The following is a 21465-nucleotide window of genomic DNA, read 5'->3' as shown; positions in this document are numbered from 1 at the left end:
CAAGAAGCACCTACAGGAAGATGGCAGTTTCAACAGTCACCAACTGCTGCCCTGAGGCAGTACTAGCAGCCTAGGGCTGCACGCAATGCACACATACAACTTCCGAATTAAAGGCTCTCTCCACCCCCTAATCTCCACAGAAGTCTTCTCTGTGTGGGTTCAGGAAGCAAAAAAGTTTTATAAGTAAGTATGGAGAGATTTAAGTTTAATAATATTCTAAGGTAAAATTATAATTTGAGCATGTAATAGTCATGCTTTCTTTCGTATTCTATGGGACTTAAGCCTGACCTTTTCAAGCAACAAAAGATTATGGTATGCAAGCAGACTACTTGACACAATGCAATGAAAGAGGATTAGTTTCTCAAAAATATTCCAACAAGGCAGTAATCCCTGTGAATGAGTTACAATTTGGGATGTTTTCTGTTGATTTAGAACACAATTTTTCAAGTGTCTTTAAATTACTTCAAAAACCTTTAAAATAATAAATGCTGAAGTTTTAATGTCTTTGGGTTTTAAGCTTTCTACGATTATTTTTGCTTTTCTTATTTCAATAGAATAATAATAGTTTATTTCAAAACATAGCATTTTTAAAATTTTTCCATGAAAATGCATTTCTATTTTCTTGGAAAAAAAAAAATCCACTTAAAAAGAAAAACCATTTAAACCAGTCCAAATCACCAACCAGATAATGTTTGAATGAAAGAAGTCTGTAATAGTTCCATTTGTTATCACAGAGGTTCTTTTGCTGGGGTTGGAAGAGTAAAATAGTAGTACAAGCACTGGCACAAAATCAGTGCCCTCTGAAGACTGCTCAGATCAGGAACAAGCTGAAATTTCACTGTGATGAAATTGCAGTGAGGAAATAAGGACAAAAAAAGCCTTCACTTCCCTCTCTACTGATAACAATAGAGCTTGTTATTTATTTTGGGGTTTAGCTCAACTTTTTTTTAAAAAAAATATTTTCCCTCATCATTTTTAATTACTGTAACTATTCCTCTATTATTCTGGTTATAAGAATTATTGTTGCCACCAAAGTAAACTGTTACTGAATTGGGCAGTGTAGAAAGCACAGTACTATATCTCTTTTAGCAACGAGGCAGCAAAGAGGTGATATGGTTGCAACTGTGTATGCCTAATGCTTTATCAACCTCATACACAGCAAAAAGCATCCTCATAAAGTGGAAAGGATGCACAGGTGGATTAGGAAAAAACTTAAGCAAATCACTGCTCTGTAGCTTGTCCTGTAGACTTGTAGCATTTGGAGATGTGTCTGAGCCATTTGGCTGAGGAATCATTACTCCACTGCTCCACACAGATCAGCTGTGCAAGTCCTACCTGCAGCTATCTTGTCTGTGTGATCTGTGCTTTCTGAGAAAGTTACACTGACTCTTGCTGGTTTTATTGTTACGGTCACTATTTTTATTTTCAATGAACTAGGAATTCTGTGGAAACGAAGGATAGGCATGATCTCATTACCCTCAGACTATCTTTCAGACTCACCAGGGTTTCAGATGAACAGTGGAGGCATTTCTTGCAGACCAGCAAAGAAGGACATAAGTGCAGTGTTTCTGAGAAAAACCGCCTCCCCCAAGCCGTGAGCAGAGCGCGGAGCAGGACTCTGCCTTTGGCAGAGCAGCAGCTCAGCCCGGGTTGTTTCCCAGGTTGTGGGCAGTTTCCAACCCATAATTTCCGACCCACAGTTTCCCCAGCCACAGGCAAATCTTAACACAAAGCCCTTCTTCACTGTCTCAGTGTTTGTGTGCTAAGCGAGGTGAGGGGAAGGGGGTTAAAGCTGCCTGTTCCCAGGGCAGCCCTTCTCCTCCTGCAGGAGGAAGCTCCAGGAGAACCTGAGGGCACACCAGCCCGGCTTGGTGCCTCTTCACTCACGGTTCCATGCACCAAGGTGTTAGTCCAGGCCTTAGAGGATCAGCGTCTTCACAAAAAAGCCCGCACGCTCACAAACGGCATTCACTGCCAGTTCCACCGAGGCGATAAAGCCTGGCTAGAGAGCGGACCCGCTCCCAATATAACGATACACCAAGGATAGCTCAGCTGCTACTGCCCTTGCCGAGCCCCTCCAACATGTAACTGAAGGCTGGCTCCTTTCAGAGCTTCACAATTTAGTAAGTTCTGCTCGCACTTTGTTTTTTTCCACATTGAAAGAGAGTAAGATAGAAGGAACAATGTAAAAAAAAGCCTCAAGGGGCGGGCGGGGGGCGGGGGACGACAGGATAGACAAAGGTAAGGACAATTTTTCTCTTTACCTATTTGAATAAAATACATATTTAGCATTCTGCCCTCAATCACTGGTTACAAATTCGTGTTTGGGGCGGGGGGGGGGGGGGGGGGGGGGGGAAGGGCAACACAAAAAGTAAAATATTTGGAAATATTTTTCTTTCTAATCCCTCTTTCTCCAAATTACTGCCTGGTTTTATTTCTGCCTTCCAAGTCTTCTACAAACTGCTGCTGCTTCCTTTTTATGATGGTTGTCTTACCCTCTTCTGGACACAACTCTTAGGACCACAGCCAGTTGAATGGAGAAATTAGTAAAATCTGTACTTGCCCTTCCTACTCCCAAACTACCATGACAGCTAACCTGTCTGACTGTTGTTTTTTTCAGAATTATAGTTTAAAAATACAGGTACTTGGCAGTTATTTTTAGTGAAATTTTCTTATTTATGTTATAATTTAGACACAAATACCATAGTGGCAATTTTTCAAAGGATACAACTTGTCTCAAAGAAATTGTATATATTGATCGTCTGACACTAAACATTTTGAGTCTTAAGACTATTAGCACAAGAGAACCATAAAAACCTGATACTTTCACTGTTCTGAAAAAGTTGTTTCATCATACCAAGACTATTACATACCCAGCAGATATCAACTCAGTAAAGAGAATGAAAATGCCCAATTAGCTTAAGAAAAACTGTTTTCCAACTATATACTCATACGATTTCCACAAAGGTTATACCATTATGTCATAAAAAGGAATAGCATCAAATATGTTTTCATGAATAATTTATTTTTGGAAAAAAAATTAAATCCACTACCACCTTCAAGACAAATATTCATGTATTGTTCTACAAAATTATCACACTGCATGTCAGTTTAGAAAGCAACTCATCCCACAAATGAAGCCAGTAGAAAATGTCATTGGATCCTATAATAGCCAAAAACATGTAATTGAAAACTTTACCCTAAACCAGCAGTGAATTCAAACTCTAATTCCAGAGTGTTCAAGGTTAAAACTAAATGCTTTTATGTTTATAATAAGTCAAATTAACATCAATATATAAATTTACGGCATCAGTGCTTTTCCAGGCTTGCTGTTGGGGGGTATTTCCAGCTTCATTTCTGTTCCTTAGTTCAGACCATGACCTGTTTCCAAGCCAGTTCTGTTATTATAAGAAGTATTCTGGCCAAAGCAGCAACACAGAAATCTTCCTTTCTTTTATGTTCTTTTTCTTTTTAACAAGAACATTTTATTTTAGAATTCCATTAAAAAGACTACGAAAATATTTCCTTCCTGGTATGTTACATATTCATTTAATTTTCAAATGATGTATGTGATCTTCAAGTGCTTGCTTCTCAGTACTTCGCTTTGCCCTAGTTTTTGTAATTGGAAATGATATGACATACCCTTAGCAACGTCAGTGGGGTACATTATTACACCCATTCTATTCTTTTGATACCCCACTAAAACCGAAGCATATTACAAAATAATGGCTTCCTCCTCAAACACAATTTTGCAAAAATTGCACTGTCTGCCTGTGAGGAAAGGCATACCTAATCCAGTTCCTGTCCTGCAGAAGCACCTGGACAGCTACAGTGTGGCAAGCGTGCAGAGGGCCAGCACAATACTAGCATGCCAGGGGGAAAACAGCATTATGATCCTGAATAGATTTACAACTAGTAGCAGGATGCTGACTGGCAGCAGGCCAGTGAAATGCACCATTTTATATCGTGTGGTAACACACTGGCCTTGTTCTATGAGCCGTTTGGAGGTGCTGTTACAGAACTAATGCACACAGACCTTTGCTCAGAGGCTAGATGACAATTTTAGTGTAAACCAACAAAAGGTCAAAGTTTATATTATTAAATCAAATCCATACAGAGTGATAATGACACTGTTCTGACATGTGTTTCTCTTTAGGTACTAAAATAAAAGACATAGTTTCATACATCCCTGATGTCATTAATCCTTTAGCTACTGGAATTCAATCTCATATAATATGGATTTACTATACCTCACTAAACTGTTGGCAGTGTCAGGATCTTGTGCCGTTACTGTGCCAACAGCAGTCCCAATCTTCGCGTTTTCATAAACTTCCATGACATAGGAAGGCATAGTGAAGAGCGGAGGTTCATCCACATCGCCAACAATGACCTTCAGCATTGTTACATCTTTGAATGGTCCCAAGTGTGAAAAGCGGAAATCAAGGTGAGTATTTGCTCCTTCTATATTAAGTGTATATGATTTCTTTTTTTCATAGTTGAGCGGCTGTTGGCAGAAAAAAAGATTTATCAGTGCCGTTCTGTGCTTCAGTTTAGCCTGTTAGCAACCTACCTGCATCTTCTCCATTTAACTTAAAACACATTTCCTCGTGTTACTGGAGAGGGACAATATTCTGTGACATTCTGGCAGCAACTGTCACACCTTGTAAGTAGGAGGATATACATGAAGCAGGATGGATTCAGGTGTTCTCTACAACAGAACTATGGGCAAGGTACCAGTTTTGGAAGAACTTGGGGTTTAGAGTGAGCCTTAGATTCCTCTTCCGTGATACTATTAAGTCTCTGGGTTTTGTCACCTTTGGTCAATGATAAATACTGAAAAAGGTAGAGACTGATGTATCCCAAATTAAATTAACTTCCCAACTTCAATTAACATGTTTAATAGACAGTGATAAGGACACTAAAATTCTTTTGGGCATCTCTTCTCTTAAATCCTCAATTGAAAAAAGCAACTCCTTGCAGGAATACAGTTACCATTAAGAGACAGGAACTTAAACGTGTAGGAATAGCCTAAACACGTGCTTCTGGGCTTTTCTAATCAGAAAGGGTGCATCCCTAAATTCTAGACCACTTTCTTTTCAATTCTTCACCAGCAATGAGAAAGACAACTCTTCAGCCTGTCTTACCACGTACTGCTGTGCTGTACATGGATTATACCATCACAAATGGGAAGAAAGACTGCAGCTGGGGACGTGCCTTCTACAGGAACTAAAGTTTGAATAAAACACAACAGAAGGCACATCTGTACCATCCACCAGAAATGCCACTGCCACTTTAACACTGCCCTGTTATTTAAATCAATGGATTCCTACTAGGAACCCTACCTCTCCACCAGGAAGGAAGAAGCTGGGGGTCTCACTCATGTATCACACAGCATGGATATGTTCTTTCTTAGCAGTCCCATTTCTAGCTTGCTATTTACACGTGAAAATTTCATCTCCCCAATTTGGCTGATTTTCAGATTATTGTGAACTAATTTTACTGACTTGATATGTTAATTTAACACTACATTAGCATGCTTTTACATTGTCTTATGCAAGGTAGATCAACATGACACTCAACTCTTTCACTGTCAGATAGTTATGCAGTAGAGGGGACTAAAAGTACTGTAAAAGTATTTACCTTAAAAGTATGCAAGTAATGAAGTACCTTTAGCAGATACAGAATTAAGCAATGTTTTTACTGGGACCCATGTTTACAAGACCACAACTATTTTAAGTTGTTTTCTTCAGTCTCACTAAAGTAACTGACTACTTTTCACAGAGAGCCCATTGAGACTTTCATGTGAGAAATTATTATTTTTTTAATATATTGTCTGTTCCAATTACTGAAAAAGCTTTTAAAAAAAAACAGTTTAGTTCCAGGCAGTCATAGGACAGATTTCATGTTTCAGATTGCTATCTTTTAAAAATGCTTCTACATTGCGGAAAAGCACTCATTCTTGATGAGAGACACCTCAATACTTACTGAGTTACAAATTTCTGGCTTCAGCCAATTTATAAAGACAGAGAGGTAGATTAATATTTATTATCATACTGAACAAAGCAGATAGTTTGTACATATATATATATACACACACACACACACCAGTTTCAGAACAGAAGCAACACTAAAAGAAGTTGCATACATGTGGAGTTCTTTTTTAGAATACAAATTACTATGATATTATGGCATGGCAGAATTGCACTAAGACCAGTATTGTTCTGTGCGGACCTGACAGCCTGCCTGAACAGAACTCGGTACAAGTATTCAAGCCTTCAATCAAGGCTAAACTGGTATTTCCTACCACCCCAAAGAGTAGAAAAGTGGTACTGAAGGCAAGAAATATGAGGAACTCAATGTGTGATTTCTCAATGTCAGCATGTGTTTTGTAGATAAATTCTACAGTAAATTTGGCTATGATGTATAAGAAAAATAGTTGGTCAGGACTTACATATGTTATGTATTTCTTTGATTTCTCCTCTGTATATTGAAGGACAATTAATTCATTCTGTTAACCCTAACAGTATGCGACTTGTAAATTGCTTTCTCTGTCTCCTTTTTCTGAATGTAAACCATAGAAATTTACCATAGCCTGATAAATCTCTTACTGTTACGGGGGTGGGGGTGGGGGGAAAGGCATAACACTCAATTAGATCAGTTCATAAAGAAATATGTTTAGTAAATTCTATCTGAAGCATATATATTCTAATATTAAACAAGATTACAAGAGGATTGCAAATTATAAAAAATATGCCTTTTTTGAAAATTAACTTAAGTTTATACTGACGATGACTGGATTAGGTTGTACAGGAAAATTAATTTCTCCCAGAAAACACAAGAGGAATAACACAAAATCTTGGTGTTTTTTTTTTTTTTTTTTTTTTTTTTTTTTTTTTTTTTTTTGTGTAGTTATTCAATCAGACAATACCAAAACTTTTTTTTCTCTAGAAATACAAGAATAATTCATTCAGGTAATCAGCAAAAGCTAACATTTCAACGAGAGCCAAAACAGTTTTTTACTTTTATTTTCTTTCTTCTTCTTCTTCCCATAACATTTCTGAATTAAAGAATCAGATACTGAGACGTAAGAGAAAAAGAGCTTACTCTTCTGCACTGTGACTCAGAGAGGTTAAACCCCACTATTTTCAACACTGAGCTATTTCAGACAGAAAATACACAGACTATACTAAGTACTTCTATTACTAGAGGTCACATTTTTTATTTATATGTGTGTGTATATATATATATGTGTGTGTGTGTATATATACAAAATATATATTCCTTTTTTATTGTTCTCTCCTGAGGAGAAATAAAGAGACTTACAAGCAAAGCAAGCCCTGTGATATTCCACATCTTTGTATAACTCAGAATTCCAGGTGTTACATCACTTTTACTTCTGATAAAACATTAAAAAAATGAAATCTGGTTGCAATTTGAATTTACAGAGCTGTATTTTGCTGGGTTTCAACTTAAACATTGTGCATGTGCTAAAATTGACATTTGTCTTACATTTGAAGAACAAATTGGGATGCCATTTATAGCCTCTCTAATGCTGTGCTAAGAAATTTGCTTATAGACTCATCCATTATTTCTGAGGTGTTTGTATGATCTGAGGTGTTTACCAGTAGGAGGTCTTTATTCCCCGCCCCCCCCCCCCCCCCCCTTTTTTTTTGTTTGTTTGTTTGTTAGTAATCTATTAATCATAACATTCGGCTTAAAATACCTAAGGTATTCCAATTCAGCAAAAACTTGGGCATGAAGATGCTAATGCAAAATAATTTATATTTACAAAGGAAATATTTCAACTACCCCACCAGATTCACCATAGGACTCATTTAAATCCCAACAGACAAACAGAAAGATGCGTCTCTGTCCTGTCTGATCTCTTGCTCTCCCCAAGAGAAGTAAATACTCAAATAAATGACTAGTAAAGATGTTCACTTGTAATGTGTAAAACCCAAAGTTTAAATTCTCCCTCATTTAACTCACAGAGAGGCCTTGACTATCAGTCACCTATCTCAGTCATTAGCTGTAGCTATAAAGTGAGAGGCAGCACTTTCCTGTCCCTCTAGAAATCTACATAATTTCTAGATTTAACTAAAATTGTCCCAACACTGAAGATTATTAACTCTTTCCTGGAAAGGAAACAAAACTTTTAAATTTTAGATGGACCTGAACAGAATTCTGTTCACATTTCTGTTTTCCCAAAGAATGTCCTTCCATGACAATTACCTGTGTATCTGCAGTATGTATTCATTGGTTGTCATGATTTTCATGAAAAACTGAAAATACCAGATGTAGCTCAAGTGAACAGTCACAGGGCTAACTAGAAAACACTGCTTTTCTTTATACTGCAGTCTGTGTTTCTAATATCAGACTCCCAAATGGAATAGCAGAATTTTACAAGCAAATAGTTTATCCCTGAACATTTCCAGTCTCACTACACAAAATGGAAGCGACATGGGCTGTTCACATATTTTTTTTCTGGGAAGCCTGAATGATACTTGCTGACCTGAGGTCAGAAAAGTTCTAGCATACTTATCTGAAAGTCACAAGGGGGGAACATGCTGACGAGTCATTCTCTGAAGGATCCAGAGAGTAATGGCTTTCACTATGCTATTTTGTTTTGGTTTCTTCTAGTCTTCAACTCAAACAAGGAATTGCATGAGGCAAAGGGGAAATCCTTCATGACAATTTGCAATGGACCCATTGTGGCAGGATCTTTGAGACAGGGCTTGTCAATACGGGAGACAGTGAAAGTACCAGACACTTTGGGTTGTCCCAGAATGAGACTAGAAAATATTCCTTCCAACAGTCACAGACTTTACATGCCTGTTGAACAGCCTAGTATGGAGGTGCTGAGAAATGTGATTTTTGTATCAGAACCTCAGATAAGTGAAGCTTCGAAAGGTTTGAGGAAAACTTCAGATCTTCAGACACAATGTATTTACTTCTGGCTTTTTCTGATGTTTATACTATGAATTCTGCTAAAGAAGTGTTAAATGACAAATAATTCTATTGTACTGTTACAGAAGGTATTGGCATCTGATATATGAAACAAAACCGATTCTGTTCTTAGTGGGGATTATCTGTTTTAAGTAGGCTATCAAACTAATTCAGCTTCAAACCCAATCTCAGTTAAAAGTAATTAAAGCACACAGTATATTAAATACTTATTGAACGGCATACAAGCTGAGGAAAAAAAAAATGTTATCTCCATTTTGTACTGTACAAGGTGATATCATAACTTCTCTGAGGAAAGAAAGAATAGAGGTATACCACACCAATTCATTTAGCTTTAAGTGCTGAATTTCTGCTCAACTGAAATATAACACTATGTAAACAAAATGTACCCATTCTTGTCTTGATGGGAAAATGACTCAAATCACTGTCATGTGTATGTATAAGAACAGGTAACATATGCTTTTGTCATATTCTAAAACACAGTGAAAATTTCTCTGAAGCTATTTTGTCTGCCAAAAAATGTAAGAAATATGATTTTATACTTTTTATGCATGGACTCTTTCTTGCAAATTCTTCCTTTCTGCTTCATGTTCTCAATATGCATAAATGTTGTATCTAATGAACAATAGTCATGGTGAACTCCTAAACAAAGAACAATGCTCATTTTGAAGAAGAAGTAACAGTTTATGGCATTAGCTACACCAAGGCCAAGAGGAAATGAGTTCAAAGGTATAAAAAACCCCGTTTCTTTTAATGTGGCTGAAAGAGATCGGCATTAGACAACCTTTACAAAAGATACTGAATTAAAGCTTCTAAAGATACTGGGAGAGACAGGAACCATTTATAAATCATTCTGAATTATAAAAATAGCATTTCCTTCAGATACAAAATATTTTTTTTAAGATGTTAAATAAAATTGTACACACATACATATCTATTCAGATGTAAAAACCCACATTCATTATGATAGTTTTTATTTATTCTCTTTTCCTACATTACTCTGGTTTTCATTCCTCTTACTGTTGATCAGGCCCAGAATACCATTACCAAATATGAAGACAAAGTCATTTTTCTTTTTTAGGCTGTATGACTATAATTGATGCCTACAAGACTCAGTAAGAACAAATCCATGTGAGAATTCTAATTTATGTCTGTTAGTCCCTGTGAAAAATGAAATTTTCACTTTTTTTGGAAATTTCTCTTTGTAGGAAAGGATTTTTTTTAAAAAAATACTTAAATATAATAGCCCATCTCTCTAGGTTATTGTAAAAGTAAATTTAAATCTAGCCACAGAACATTAGCGTAAGTTGGCAGACACTTCAGGAAATGTTCACCATGACCTCAGTTCAGAGGACATAATATGAAGAGGAAATTATCTATGGAATTAGATTTGCGCATCGAATTCAGTTAAGAATGAAATTAAATAGCAAGAGCACTTTATAATTAATAGTTTAAATAGACTGGGATAAATATAGGAAATCTGTATAAATGATAACTGTGTGATGGCTTGGCTCAGTTATATTTTGCGTCTTTATAAAAAATTTGGTATTTACACTAAACAGTGCACAATACTTGACCATTTAGCTGTGAGCGGGCAAGTAAGTTGAAGAGTAAGTCCACGAAAACTGAATTATACTTTCATTGCCACATATAAACTTTCTATATCAAGATTCATGCAGTTTGGGGACAACAGTACAAGTTCCAGCCAAATTTTATTTCTTTCAGAGATACGTAACATGCGAAACCATCATTCAGAAAAAATAAACTATCTTCATAAAAAATTCAATAAGATTAAATTTATTATAACTATTAGATATTATTATTCAAAAAGCACAGAAAGTTTAGGTAACTGTTTCTTTCCTTGGATTTATTTTCTCCCTGCTTTCCTGCAAAGATTTAGAGTGCCTCAGGAAGCAACGTGGAGAAGCTTACACTGATGAAGTTCATGGTTCAATAGATTAACACAGTAAAATAGTTTCATCATGGTATCTGCTTATTCAGCATTCATCGTTATGTTTTAATTACATACACAGGGAACTTTCAAAGTCTATTGCTTACCTTCTTCAGGGAAAGGATTCCTTCCCTTGTTTCTTTGTCAGTAGATATAGAGAACACTCCAGAGCCATCGCCATTTATGATTGTGTATTTCATATCTGCATTTGAACCAGTGTCTGCATCATTTGCCTTGATTTTGCCAACTGCTGATCCAACTTGAGCTGATTCAGGAACATACAGCTGATAATGTTCTGAGGGGGGAAAAAACAAACACCACAATAGCTTGGACATTTTCTAGCCAAACTAGAGAACTGTTATGTGCTTGTTACACTTCTGAGTAAAGAGAAGAATATTTAATATGCCAAACTGACAAATAAACCTATGAACTTATTTAGATTCCTGAAATAATTGGAAAGAGAATTGTATTTTACTTGGGATGCTTTCCTTCCCTATTCAAAATCCAAATAACTAATACAAGATTTTGGTTTTCACAATTACATTTGCTGTTCATCACATATCACAGAAATTAGAAGATTACTTCACACCAGTACTTTTAAAAGTTTATCTTCTTCATAACCAAAAATGTCTTTATTTTCACCAACATACCATCAAATGAGTAGTCAAAAGAGTACTTGTGAGCTGGAAAATCTTTGTCTAATTTGTTTTTCTGAAATCTGATCAGTTTTGCAAAACTGCATCAACATTTTGCAACACTGAATCAACACTTTTTTTTTTTTTTTTTCCTACAGGAAAACATAACAAACATGAATATTTTTACCATTACCACTTTGTAGTGGTATTGTTGCAGCACAAAAAACTTTGCACATACATTTCAAATGGTATCCATGGTAAAGGAAAATCAACATAATGGGTACATTAAAGTATTACCCTATTGTACCCATAAAAAGCATCCATAACAACCATGACATCCTTTCAGTGTTTTTATAACCTGTAGGTTAATTATTACTTTTTTTTTTTTTTTTTTAAGATAATTTTCTTAACTGTCTCTATCCTTTTGGATTAAATCTACTCACAGGTACAAGGTTGCCTGGGGGACAGAACGGTGCCACAAGGAGAAAAAAGTGGCAAACAAACACAATGTGAATACATAAACCTCGATTTCCATTGAAACTAGGACAGAAAGACATCTCAAAGATATGTTATCCAATAATGCTAGTGTTGCAGCACAGTAGGGATGCTGAAACCTACCAGCACTGAAGAGGAGAATATGCATTCAATAGGTGTGCACATACCACCCCTGTCACACAACCCCCCATCCAAATCTCTCCCCAGTAGTCTGCACAGTTTACATCACAGGCCAACCACCAACACAGAAAAGAGACCAAAATAACAACTTCTGTTATTGCATATTTTCTGAAAGCCTACAGAATTATCTTCTATATTTATCTTAGGCATTCTGCAATAGTTAACGCAACAGTGCAACACTGAGGAGCAGGACAGTGGATCAGAGGATAATACACATGAAGGCTAACATTTTTACAGTTTGCTGAGTTTAAAGCAGCTGGCATGACTGCAGAGGTGCCCTCAGTAAGCATGCGGAAAAAGAAAGGCAAATTTTAAATCAAATTCAGAGATTAAACCAGCATTATGGCAGAAAACCATAATCTGTTGGATGATTGAAGAAATAATGAATCTACAGAAGTGCAATTGCAAAGGGAATAGATGTTATCACTAGAATAAAACTAACTTTAGACACCTGTTAGAAAACAGAGGACTTTATAATAAATTTCTCTAATTCCTCATGCAATGGTTCCTAAACCTATTTTTAGTCTTGAATTGTTATTGTAATACTAGCTGATAATACTACTACACAAATAGCAGTATGAGAAGGACAGATGAGTGCACTAGACTTCGTTAGTCCAAAAGGAAAGTTTCCTAGGAAAATAAAAAATGTTACCGTGCATTAGGGAAATCTCAAGGGAAACAACCAATGTCCAGCAGAACCAAAGAAATAGGATAATTTAAAATGTAAAAAAAGAAAATACTGTCACTGATGTAACAGGAAAATTGCTTAGTAGTTGAGTCAATTAAAAAGCATAGTTAATTCTTTGATATGCATATAAAAGCTCTCTTCACAATCTTCCAAATAAATGCTCTGTCATACGCTCCTTTGCAGTGCTTTGTGCTTACAGATGATCTCAACTGACACTTTAATATTCCTGGTTGCTTTATTTCATATGTAAATTCATAGTGATGGGATGAGATTCATTTTGGAATTTACGTATTGTTAAAATAAATGTGACATGTGGTCTTTTGATACTTTTGCTCTTACTAATGCATTCAAAAAACGAAAAGTTAGAGGCCATAAAGAATATGTTATGCAGAGGCCATAAAGCATATGTTATATAATCAAGCCACTTCAGGAACTGGAAGTGTTATAAACCATATGATAGGGTGAACTAATTAGAGACTTCCAAATAGTCAAGCTAGTTCAAATATATCCACATGACACTACACTCTGCTTTATAATCACACTCCAAGTGTTAGCCATCTGTTTCAGAAAATCATTTTACTGATACCAGCATCAAACATTATGAAACAGTAAAACGTCAAGCAAAACAAATATTTGAAATCACTCATTAATAATCTGTTGGTATTTGTAGAACTGAGACGTTTCCAAAAAATGAATGGAATTAAAAGGAATCTGTTAAAAAAATATAAACTCTTAGATCATAAGGTCAGAAATGTCTCCCAACAAGTATTTAACCACTGCTTCACAGAGACAGCCTAAAGATGTCTCACACAGACATGAGCCAGGTAGATAATTACAAACGATATTATCTAAAACCAACAAGTGCATAAGAGGAAAAAATTCAGCAACAGGAAGGTTAGATAGAACATATTATAGACATTTATTTAGACTAGTGGTGGAAATTGGAAATGTTCTTACTAAAACATTGTAAACTTTATAACTGGAAAGTAGAGGAACTGACTAAAGACTGAATTGAAAATTTCCTTGGGCACTGAATAATTTTTTATACAAATTAAAAATAATGTGGGATGTGTATACTGCGATTTTATTGTTCTTTATTGTAAGCTATGAGTCTCTTTCAACCCTCTAAAAGTTGGTTGGAAAGTTGAGAGCCCTGAGGATCAGGTAGCAGTCTGTATCAAAACTGTTCTACCAAATCTGTCCGAGTTGAACAGATTGTTCCTACGTTCCCAGCCTCACCGCCTTCCAGGAACTGTTGTAAAGCAGGAATCTCGAACAATCTTAGGGATGCTCTAAATTGTTCTAGAGGAGCTGCCTCGTGGCTTACGGATCAAGACTCTGTAGAGGTTGATTTGGATCTCAATGTTACGTTACCAATCACTAGAGATGTGTTCACATAGCTCATGAAATGAGTAAATTAATACTCTTTTCCATTTAATGTACTGTATGGGACAGTCCTTTGCAGGACTTCATGCTAACTGAAACATTGTTCAAGTACATTGCGGTGATCTTCATCTTTCTTCCAATAAACTATATGACTTACCTGTCATTATAATACAAAATCAATTTATTGATCTCTAGAAAAATTTACTTCTCATTTCTATTAGCCTAGAGGCAACATATAATGCTGTGTTTTATTCCCAGAAAAACAATTTCTGTGTCTGAGAATCTCAAAAAAGGATGTGTGAAAGTATTTATTGCAGCTCAATAAGCATGTTATTTCATTTATTTTATTTACTAATCTATTCTGTTGATAATTTTTACTTACTTTTAGGGATTATAATGACCTCTTGAATCGTAGGAATTGCCTTACTTAACAAAGGGAGGAGAAGTATAATACTGAACTAATAAAGAAATAAGTAATTATTTGTCCCGCTTGTTATTTGTTTATCCAATGTATCTTTTTAGTAACATTATAAATATTGCTTGGTGGTGAACCAACAGAATGCTGTTCATTCATACGGCACAGCTCATACACTGATGTCTTTTTCTATCTACTAGCAAATCGATAAACACAGCAACTGATTGTCTTAACATAAAATACCACCATATCCTAAATGTATATTGAAGGGCTACATAAAGTTTGCTTGAACTTACAACTAGCTAAATACTCAGTTATAAGCCAAATTGATAAAATATGAAAAATAAATGGAACAGTGAACCAGGCTTAAAAACTGATGATTATGAGCACAAAACTCAACTGGCAGCCAATGAACAGTACTTATTCAGGAATAAAAACTGTGGCCAAAACTATTTCATGTCTTAATTAATGACTTGAACGATGGGTTGCATGTACTCACAACAAGCGAGTGGACAATACGGACTTGGCAAAAAGTTGTCAGTATGCTGGAGGGCAGGGCTGCTGTTCAAAGAGATCTGGACAGTGTGGAGGAACGGGCTAACAGAAGCGTCACAGCGTTCAGTGACAGCACTGGGGCAGGAACAATGCCATTCACCAGTACACGCTTGAGGCCAACTGCCTGTAAAGCAGCTTTGCAGAAAAGGACCTGAAAAGAACCTTTCCAAACTTGCCTAGATAAGGCCCTTAGCAACTTGATCTGTCTGAACCTTTGATAAGCAAGGTTTTGGGTCAGATCACCTAGTGGAGGTCTCACATGAATATATATATATATATATATATATACACCTGGCATTTGTCCAGTTACATCTCACATTTTACTGCCAGCCATCTTTGATAAAACTACAGCGCAGCTCCAGCTGTGGACTGTGCTCAGCTTGCTTGGTGGCTTTCTATTGCAAAGTTATTCTTCATTCGCAGAGCTGCTTGTTTTCATTACATGTAATAGATTGTTCTGAATTTCTCTTTTAAGACTGCAGGTTTTTCAGAAGTCCATTTCTCACAGCATGTTTTGGACATTTGTTACATCTTTCTTTACTATGTTTATTTTTAATATAATGAACCCAATTTTAACACATCATCATTATGAATACAGTCGCTTTGACAATTCCAGAAACTTAAGTCAATCTTGTATCTGCTTTGTTCTAACCACTCTTTCTGATGACAACATCCCTTTCATACAGCTAAACTACGGAAGAAAATTTTAACATGTGAGGTTTGGATTATCCTTCCCTGTCAAAAAAAGAGTGCTTTTGCGCTTTCAAAAAATAGTTGCATTGTAAGTGAAGTTACTGCTTATTCGCAAATATGACACTAAAACAATCTTCAAAAGTCATGACACTTTGCTTGCCTTGAAACTCTGGAGATCACAACACTCTTGGGTCAATTTAGAAAAAAAACATTCTTCTTAGATGCAATAGACTCCTCTGGTTGGAAGAAGGCTTGCGCATCCCCATGTCCCTGCTTTTTACATCTCAGTGCAACCTGGGAATTACGTTTGTGAGTTAAGATTATAATCACGAGTTTAATTTATGTTCCATGCAACATTGCCTTTAGAGACAGTAACTAAAAGTACCTGAGAACATTCTGACTAATTCTCAGAGATCAGAAGTATTCTAAGCTGTAAAAAGTGTGACGTTTATGCCACTCATGGGTAAAAGCAGAAACAGAGGAGAAACTGGTTTCTTGGATTTTCAGATTCATTACTTCCCTGTAGGTACTGAACACCCAAATACATATTTTTTTCTACGCAAATGACATGGGAAAAATAACATATACACCCCATAATTATCACTAATAAGAAACTTAATGGTTGAGCATGATCTGTAGCAGTCTTTATATAATTGCGCTGTGTTGAGAATATTCCATGCCATTTAAAGGGGGACCACGGCTACATCAGGCATCTTGGGTCAGCAGAGAGCAATAGCAACACCTGTGAAAGTGATACACTCCATTTAGACTGTGTTTGGTGGTGTTTCTTTGTTTGATTTTCCCTGGCATTAGCACAGCTAGGATCGGGCTCCCACTGGGGTTAAGCTTCATACAGGATGTGAAAATGAAGGCAGTTCTGAAGAACAATCCTTAAAATGGAGCGGTCCTGCTCCAAATTCTCCACTCAGTAAAAAAAAAACAAAGCAAACAACCCCTCTCATTCTCAAAAACATTCCTGCCTCATTCAGAACCCTTATAGAAACAAAATAAGTATTTTTTTCTATCTAGAGTATTTCAAAATTATTTTGATATGGATGGTATATGTAGTGAATAGTCTACCTTATACACAGAAATCTTTGTAGACAATACAGTCAAGCAAAATAAAAAACACTGCTTGACTCCACTGTGCTGTTAGGAATAAAGTTGATGCACATAGCTGGCATTAAAACTCAGTATACAGAACAAGTATATTCTACAAATAGTTAGTCAGACTTTGAAATAATATATTTTTCTCCCTCCCAGCTCCCCTTTCTATTTGAATTCCGTAAACAATTCTGTGATCAAGTTTTATTGTTGTGAATTCTTTTTAAAGGAGAGTTTTAAAATCAGAAACTTAATTACTCTTGAACAGTATTACATGTACTTTGTTTACTTTTTGCAGAAAAAATCTGATTATGGGAATCACACTCATTCTGCCCAGGAAACAGTGTATTATTAAACTTCCTATGTAGTCAAATGTTGTTAAACCACTTGTATCAGATTTCAGAGATAAATGACACAATTTTGCAGCTTTAACTTCAAATGTTGTGCAAATATGAGAACATATCAGTCTTTTCACAAACACAGTAAGAAGACAATTAAACAAAGCACTTCACACATTTTCCAGTCTATAGAAGCATAAACTCAAAGATACATATACTTTATTTCTTAACTCTGTTTGGTACTTAGTACATCACCACCTCTTAAGTAATGTAATCCTCATCTCACATGCCCCTCTCCTTCAGGCATACCATAGATTAATTATTGATTCTAGGATATTAGAAAGATAAAATGTAAGAGAAATTTTACAAAATCACTCAGATCACTGAGGATTATCCTTTTTACCACACTGTTTCCTCAGGACATTATTGATGCTAGCTGCTTTTTAAACAGCCTGCTGTCCTTGTGCAGCAGCCTTGCTAGGCAGGTGATTCTAAATACTTCTGGAGAATCTAGAAACAACTATATTTATCTTACATTTAAGACAAACAGCTGTTGTCTCTTGACCTGACACGTTCAAGTCACACACCTTCACCAGCTAATATAAGCATACAATAACATTTTTCCCCTTTACATGCATTCCTGGCTGTCACAGTCAGAAGGAAACACGTGTTCTGAAAATTGACAGAAATGGAAGCTTTCTAGCTCATATTTACCTGCACCAAGTTCAGTTTCTGATGTGACACTTTAGCTATTTCTAAATAAAGAACAATTAAGGTCGAGGGGCCTGGAGATTTGCGATGATTCTCTGTAAAGGCAGAAAATCAGTATAATGAGCACCAACCGTACTTGCAAAGGAAGTGTCACTCACTGGTCATTCACTTTGGAACCTGAGCACACACTTTATAAACACAATTAATTGAAAAAAATATTCTGGCTTTAAGAACATGAGAGAAGCAAAATACTCATTAGCACCAGAATAATGCTATTATGTGAATAGGCACTATAACCAAAGAATACAGCTTCTAAAATGTATACACCCTATGAAATGCATTGCCAGATTTTTACAGCAACCTTAAACACAGCCCTAACAACATTCTTAACAAAAGAAAATCTTGCTACCTTTCTTTCCTTACACAAATAAATGAAACCTGATTTATGTAGATACCATTATAATGTTAAAAAGAGTATATACCGAAATACTGTTTACATCTGATCAGCACTAACAGCTAGAATTTCCAGGTTACAAATTATTTCTGTCTTTTTTTTATATCCAAGTTCCACTCCTGTTTAAGATTTCCTAGTAATATACTAAAATGTTCTGGAGTAATATTTATGTTTCAAGTTAGATGAGATTAGCATGTTGGGCAAGAATTCAGTTTTGCAGAAAACTCCTGGTATTAACTAGAGGTGTTTTAAGAGCACAGGAAAAGGAATTGTCTTTGAATAGCCATTAAATTCTCTCATGAGAGTCCACCCTTTAAATCCTTTACATCTCATTACTCAATTTCACAATTTGAGTAAATTTCATAAAAAAAAAAAAGAGTTCGCAAAAAAAAAAGTACTGAAAATAATCTACATTTCATTTTTAAGTAATAGCTGCTTTGGACATAAAATATATTTATATAGGCTGCTGTATTTCCTTTTTGCATAGAATTATCTAATTGTCTGGCATTCTCCCTGGCATGTACATATACATTACTCATTTTATCTCTTAATGAGATATTAATAACTGCATTTCAGTAAGTCGATCATGCACACCAGGCTCATCCAGTCTACTATTTACATGCTATTTCTGCAGCTGGCTTTGTCTAGCCACTAGAAAGGAAGAGTGATCCTCCCTAAAACTTACAGATAGAAAAAATAAGCAAACAATATGATTATAATCTATATTTCCTTGGACATCCTGAAACACATATATGAAAAAAAATGTTGTTAATATGTAAACTGTATTTCCAGAAAAGGATATCCTAAATTGTGAACCACCTGCAGAAACAAACATTGAATATGGTAGTACAAAAACCTTATCTGTGGAACACAGGAAGGAAAAAAATGAGAATAAAATAAAATTCCCAGAATTGGTAACTTCACTTTTGAAGAAAGGTAATAAAGTTATATGCAGGAATAAATCTTCTGAAGAAGAAAATACTAGGGGTCTGTGCAAATCTGGCTTTAAATCAACTTTCTACATGTCCCTTTAGCCTGACTTAAAGTCTTACTAAAAGACCTGAGCATCTCTTCACCAATAACTGAGACTTGGGTTTCTGTTCATTCCCGATACATTTTTCCTTTAGTGTATTTTATCTAGTAGCTATTGGGAATAATGACAATTGTAGTAAGTGTTGTAGTATGAAATATAAAAAAGGCATTATTCTAAATATAATGAAACAAATCTCAATAAATAAGTAACATTTACATACAGAACAATTTCTGGAATGAAATGCTATCTAATAATCCCTGGACACTGGATCATTTCTGGACTCACCATCATCACATAAATGTTGTAATAAACAGGGAGCTAGATTACTAGGGACGAACAAAATCTAATTTACAAAGTTGCAGTTGATCAGATGCCAGCAATCTTAAACCAAATCAGTTATCATGTACTTTTTTTGTGCTGTTTTAAATCTGAGTTTCCTGAGGACATACAGCTTCCGTAATTATTTTAATGCAATAGTGTCCAGTAACTTGGAAGCCCTGTCCTATTTCAGCCAAATCTAACAAAAGGGCAGAGGCCTCAAAAACATTATTCTACATTCTTTTAACAATTACTGGCTGAATAGAGGAGGGAGACCTGCTACAAGAGAATCAAAGAAAATTCCGCTTTACTCATCAATCAACAGGCAGATAGTGCTGGACTAGTCACCAGTGGAGGGCAGGAAAGTCTACAGTGCATGGTAGCAGGGCGTGAGAGGGTGCTGGCAGTTACCTATGGGATTCGTAGGAACTGGTGTAGTATGTGGAACTGGGGATAAGGAAAGGACCGTATTGGAGTTTAAATTCCAAAAGAAAATGAACAGCAGATACTTTGGCACTTAATTAGCTGATGAGTTATATTAACACGGCTGGATAGGAGACACCTTAGTAGCACAGAACAGAGTTAATGCCTACTTCTGGGATGGGAGTTTACTTTTTCAGAACTAACTGGAATATCTTCATACAACATTCCTATTTAAACATGGCTGTGTAGTTTTTATACAATGACACTGTATAAAATGAGGCAAAACTAATAATGCATATACATAATCTCACATTATATACTGCCATGAAACAACCAAGCGTTATAAAAAAATGCTTTAAGTCATGACGTGTATTTAAATTCTGATTTATCCTAAAGATCTGAGCTAGATGTATCAAACAATGAAATCTACAAATGAGGCATCAGATAAGTAATTTCCTTGTAAAATCAGACTATACACACAAAAACTACATATCTCCTACACACTGTCCAGAGTGTAATCATTAGCACTTGATTTATAAAACATGTCATTGGAAGCATCTGCCTAGTGTGATGATCTTGATGCAATCAGAATCTATTCATCCTAAACAAAGCACAACATACAGAATCTATTCATCTTAAACAAGACCAGAGAGAATTAATGAAAGAAATCTACACAAAAAAGTCTGATGTAACCCAAAGCTGATAACAGTGTCATCAGTAGATGGAACATTTTCTATCAAATTACTGAAATAAATTTATGACTATGAAATTAGGGCCCTCAGCCATTCAGCCAAGTATTTCCATCAGTGGTAAAACTAACAAGAACTGAGACATGCTGATTATTGAAAAGCAAAAATCTTCCCATGCAGATCATTGTCTGTCAGGTTGCATTAAATAGATAGTTCATTTAGAACTGAACTCTCCAAATAAAGGAAATTTGTCGTGAAGAAGAAAAAGAAATCAGTATTGTAAAAGATGCACTAAAGTCATTGATAAGTAAAATGTATTTGAGGTTTCAGGTTATTCTCCTGCTGAATTCACAACCCCTTGCCTACTTCTCCCACATACTACTGTGTTTTGCAAGCAGAATTGTTCAGCTATGTTTCCTATTCCAGAGATTGT

At 35.7% G+C, this 21465-nt stretch overlaps 1 protein-coding gene across 15 annotated transcripts in view; it reads right to left on the bottom strand.

The window, feature by feature from the left end:
- Nucleotides 1–21465, bottom strand: part of CDH18 (cadherin 18) — a 689972-nt gene that overhangs the window by 47543 nt on the left and 620964 nt on the right. For all 15 annotated transcript variants that reach the window (XM_080377753.1, XM_080377755.1, XM_080377756.1 and 12 more), the window contains 2 exons: nt 11023–11210; nt 4251–4504 (listed from right to left, as the gene is read on the bottom strand). In XM_080377753.1, the coding sequence (XP_080233879.1) occupies nt 4251–4504; nt 11023–11210 (442 nt within the window). The remainder of the gene's footprint in view (nt 1–4250; nt 4505–11022; nt 11211–21465) is intronic.

The sequence above is a fragment of the Falco punctatus genome (genome assembly GCF_963210335.1).
Source record: "Falco punctatus genome assembly, chromosome: 3".
NCBI lineage: Eukaryota > Metazoa > Chordata > Aves > Falconiformes > Falconidae > Falco > Falco punctatus.
Note: the sequence above shows the minus strand (reverse complement) of the source record. Positions and strands in the feature narration are given on the sequence as shown.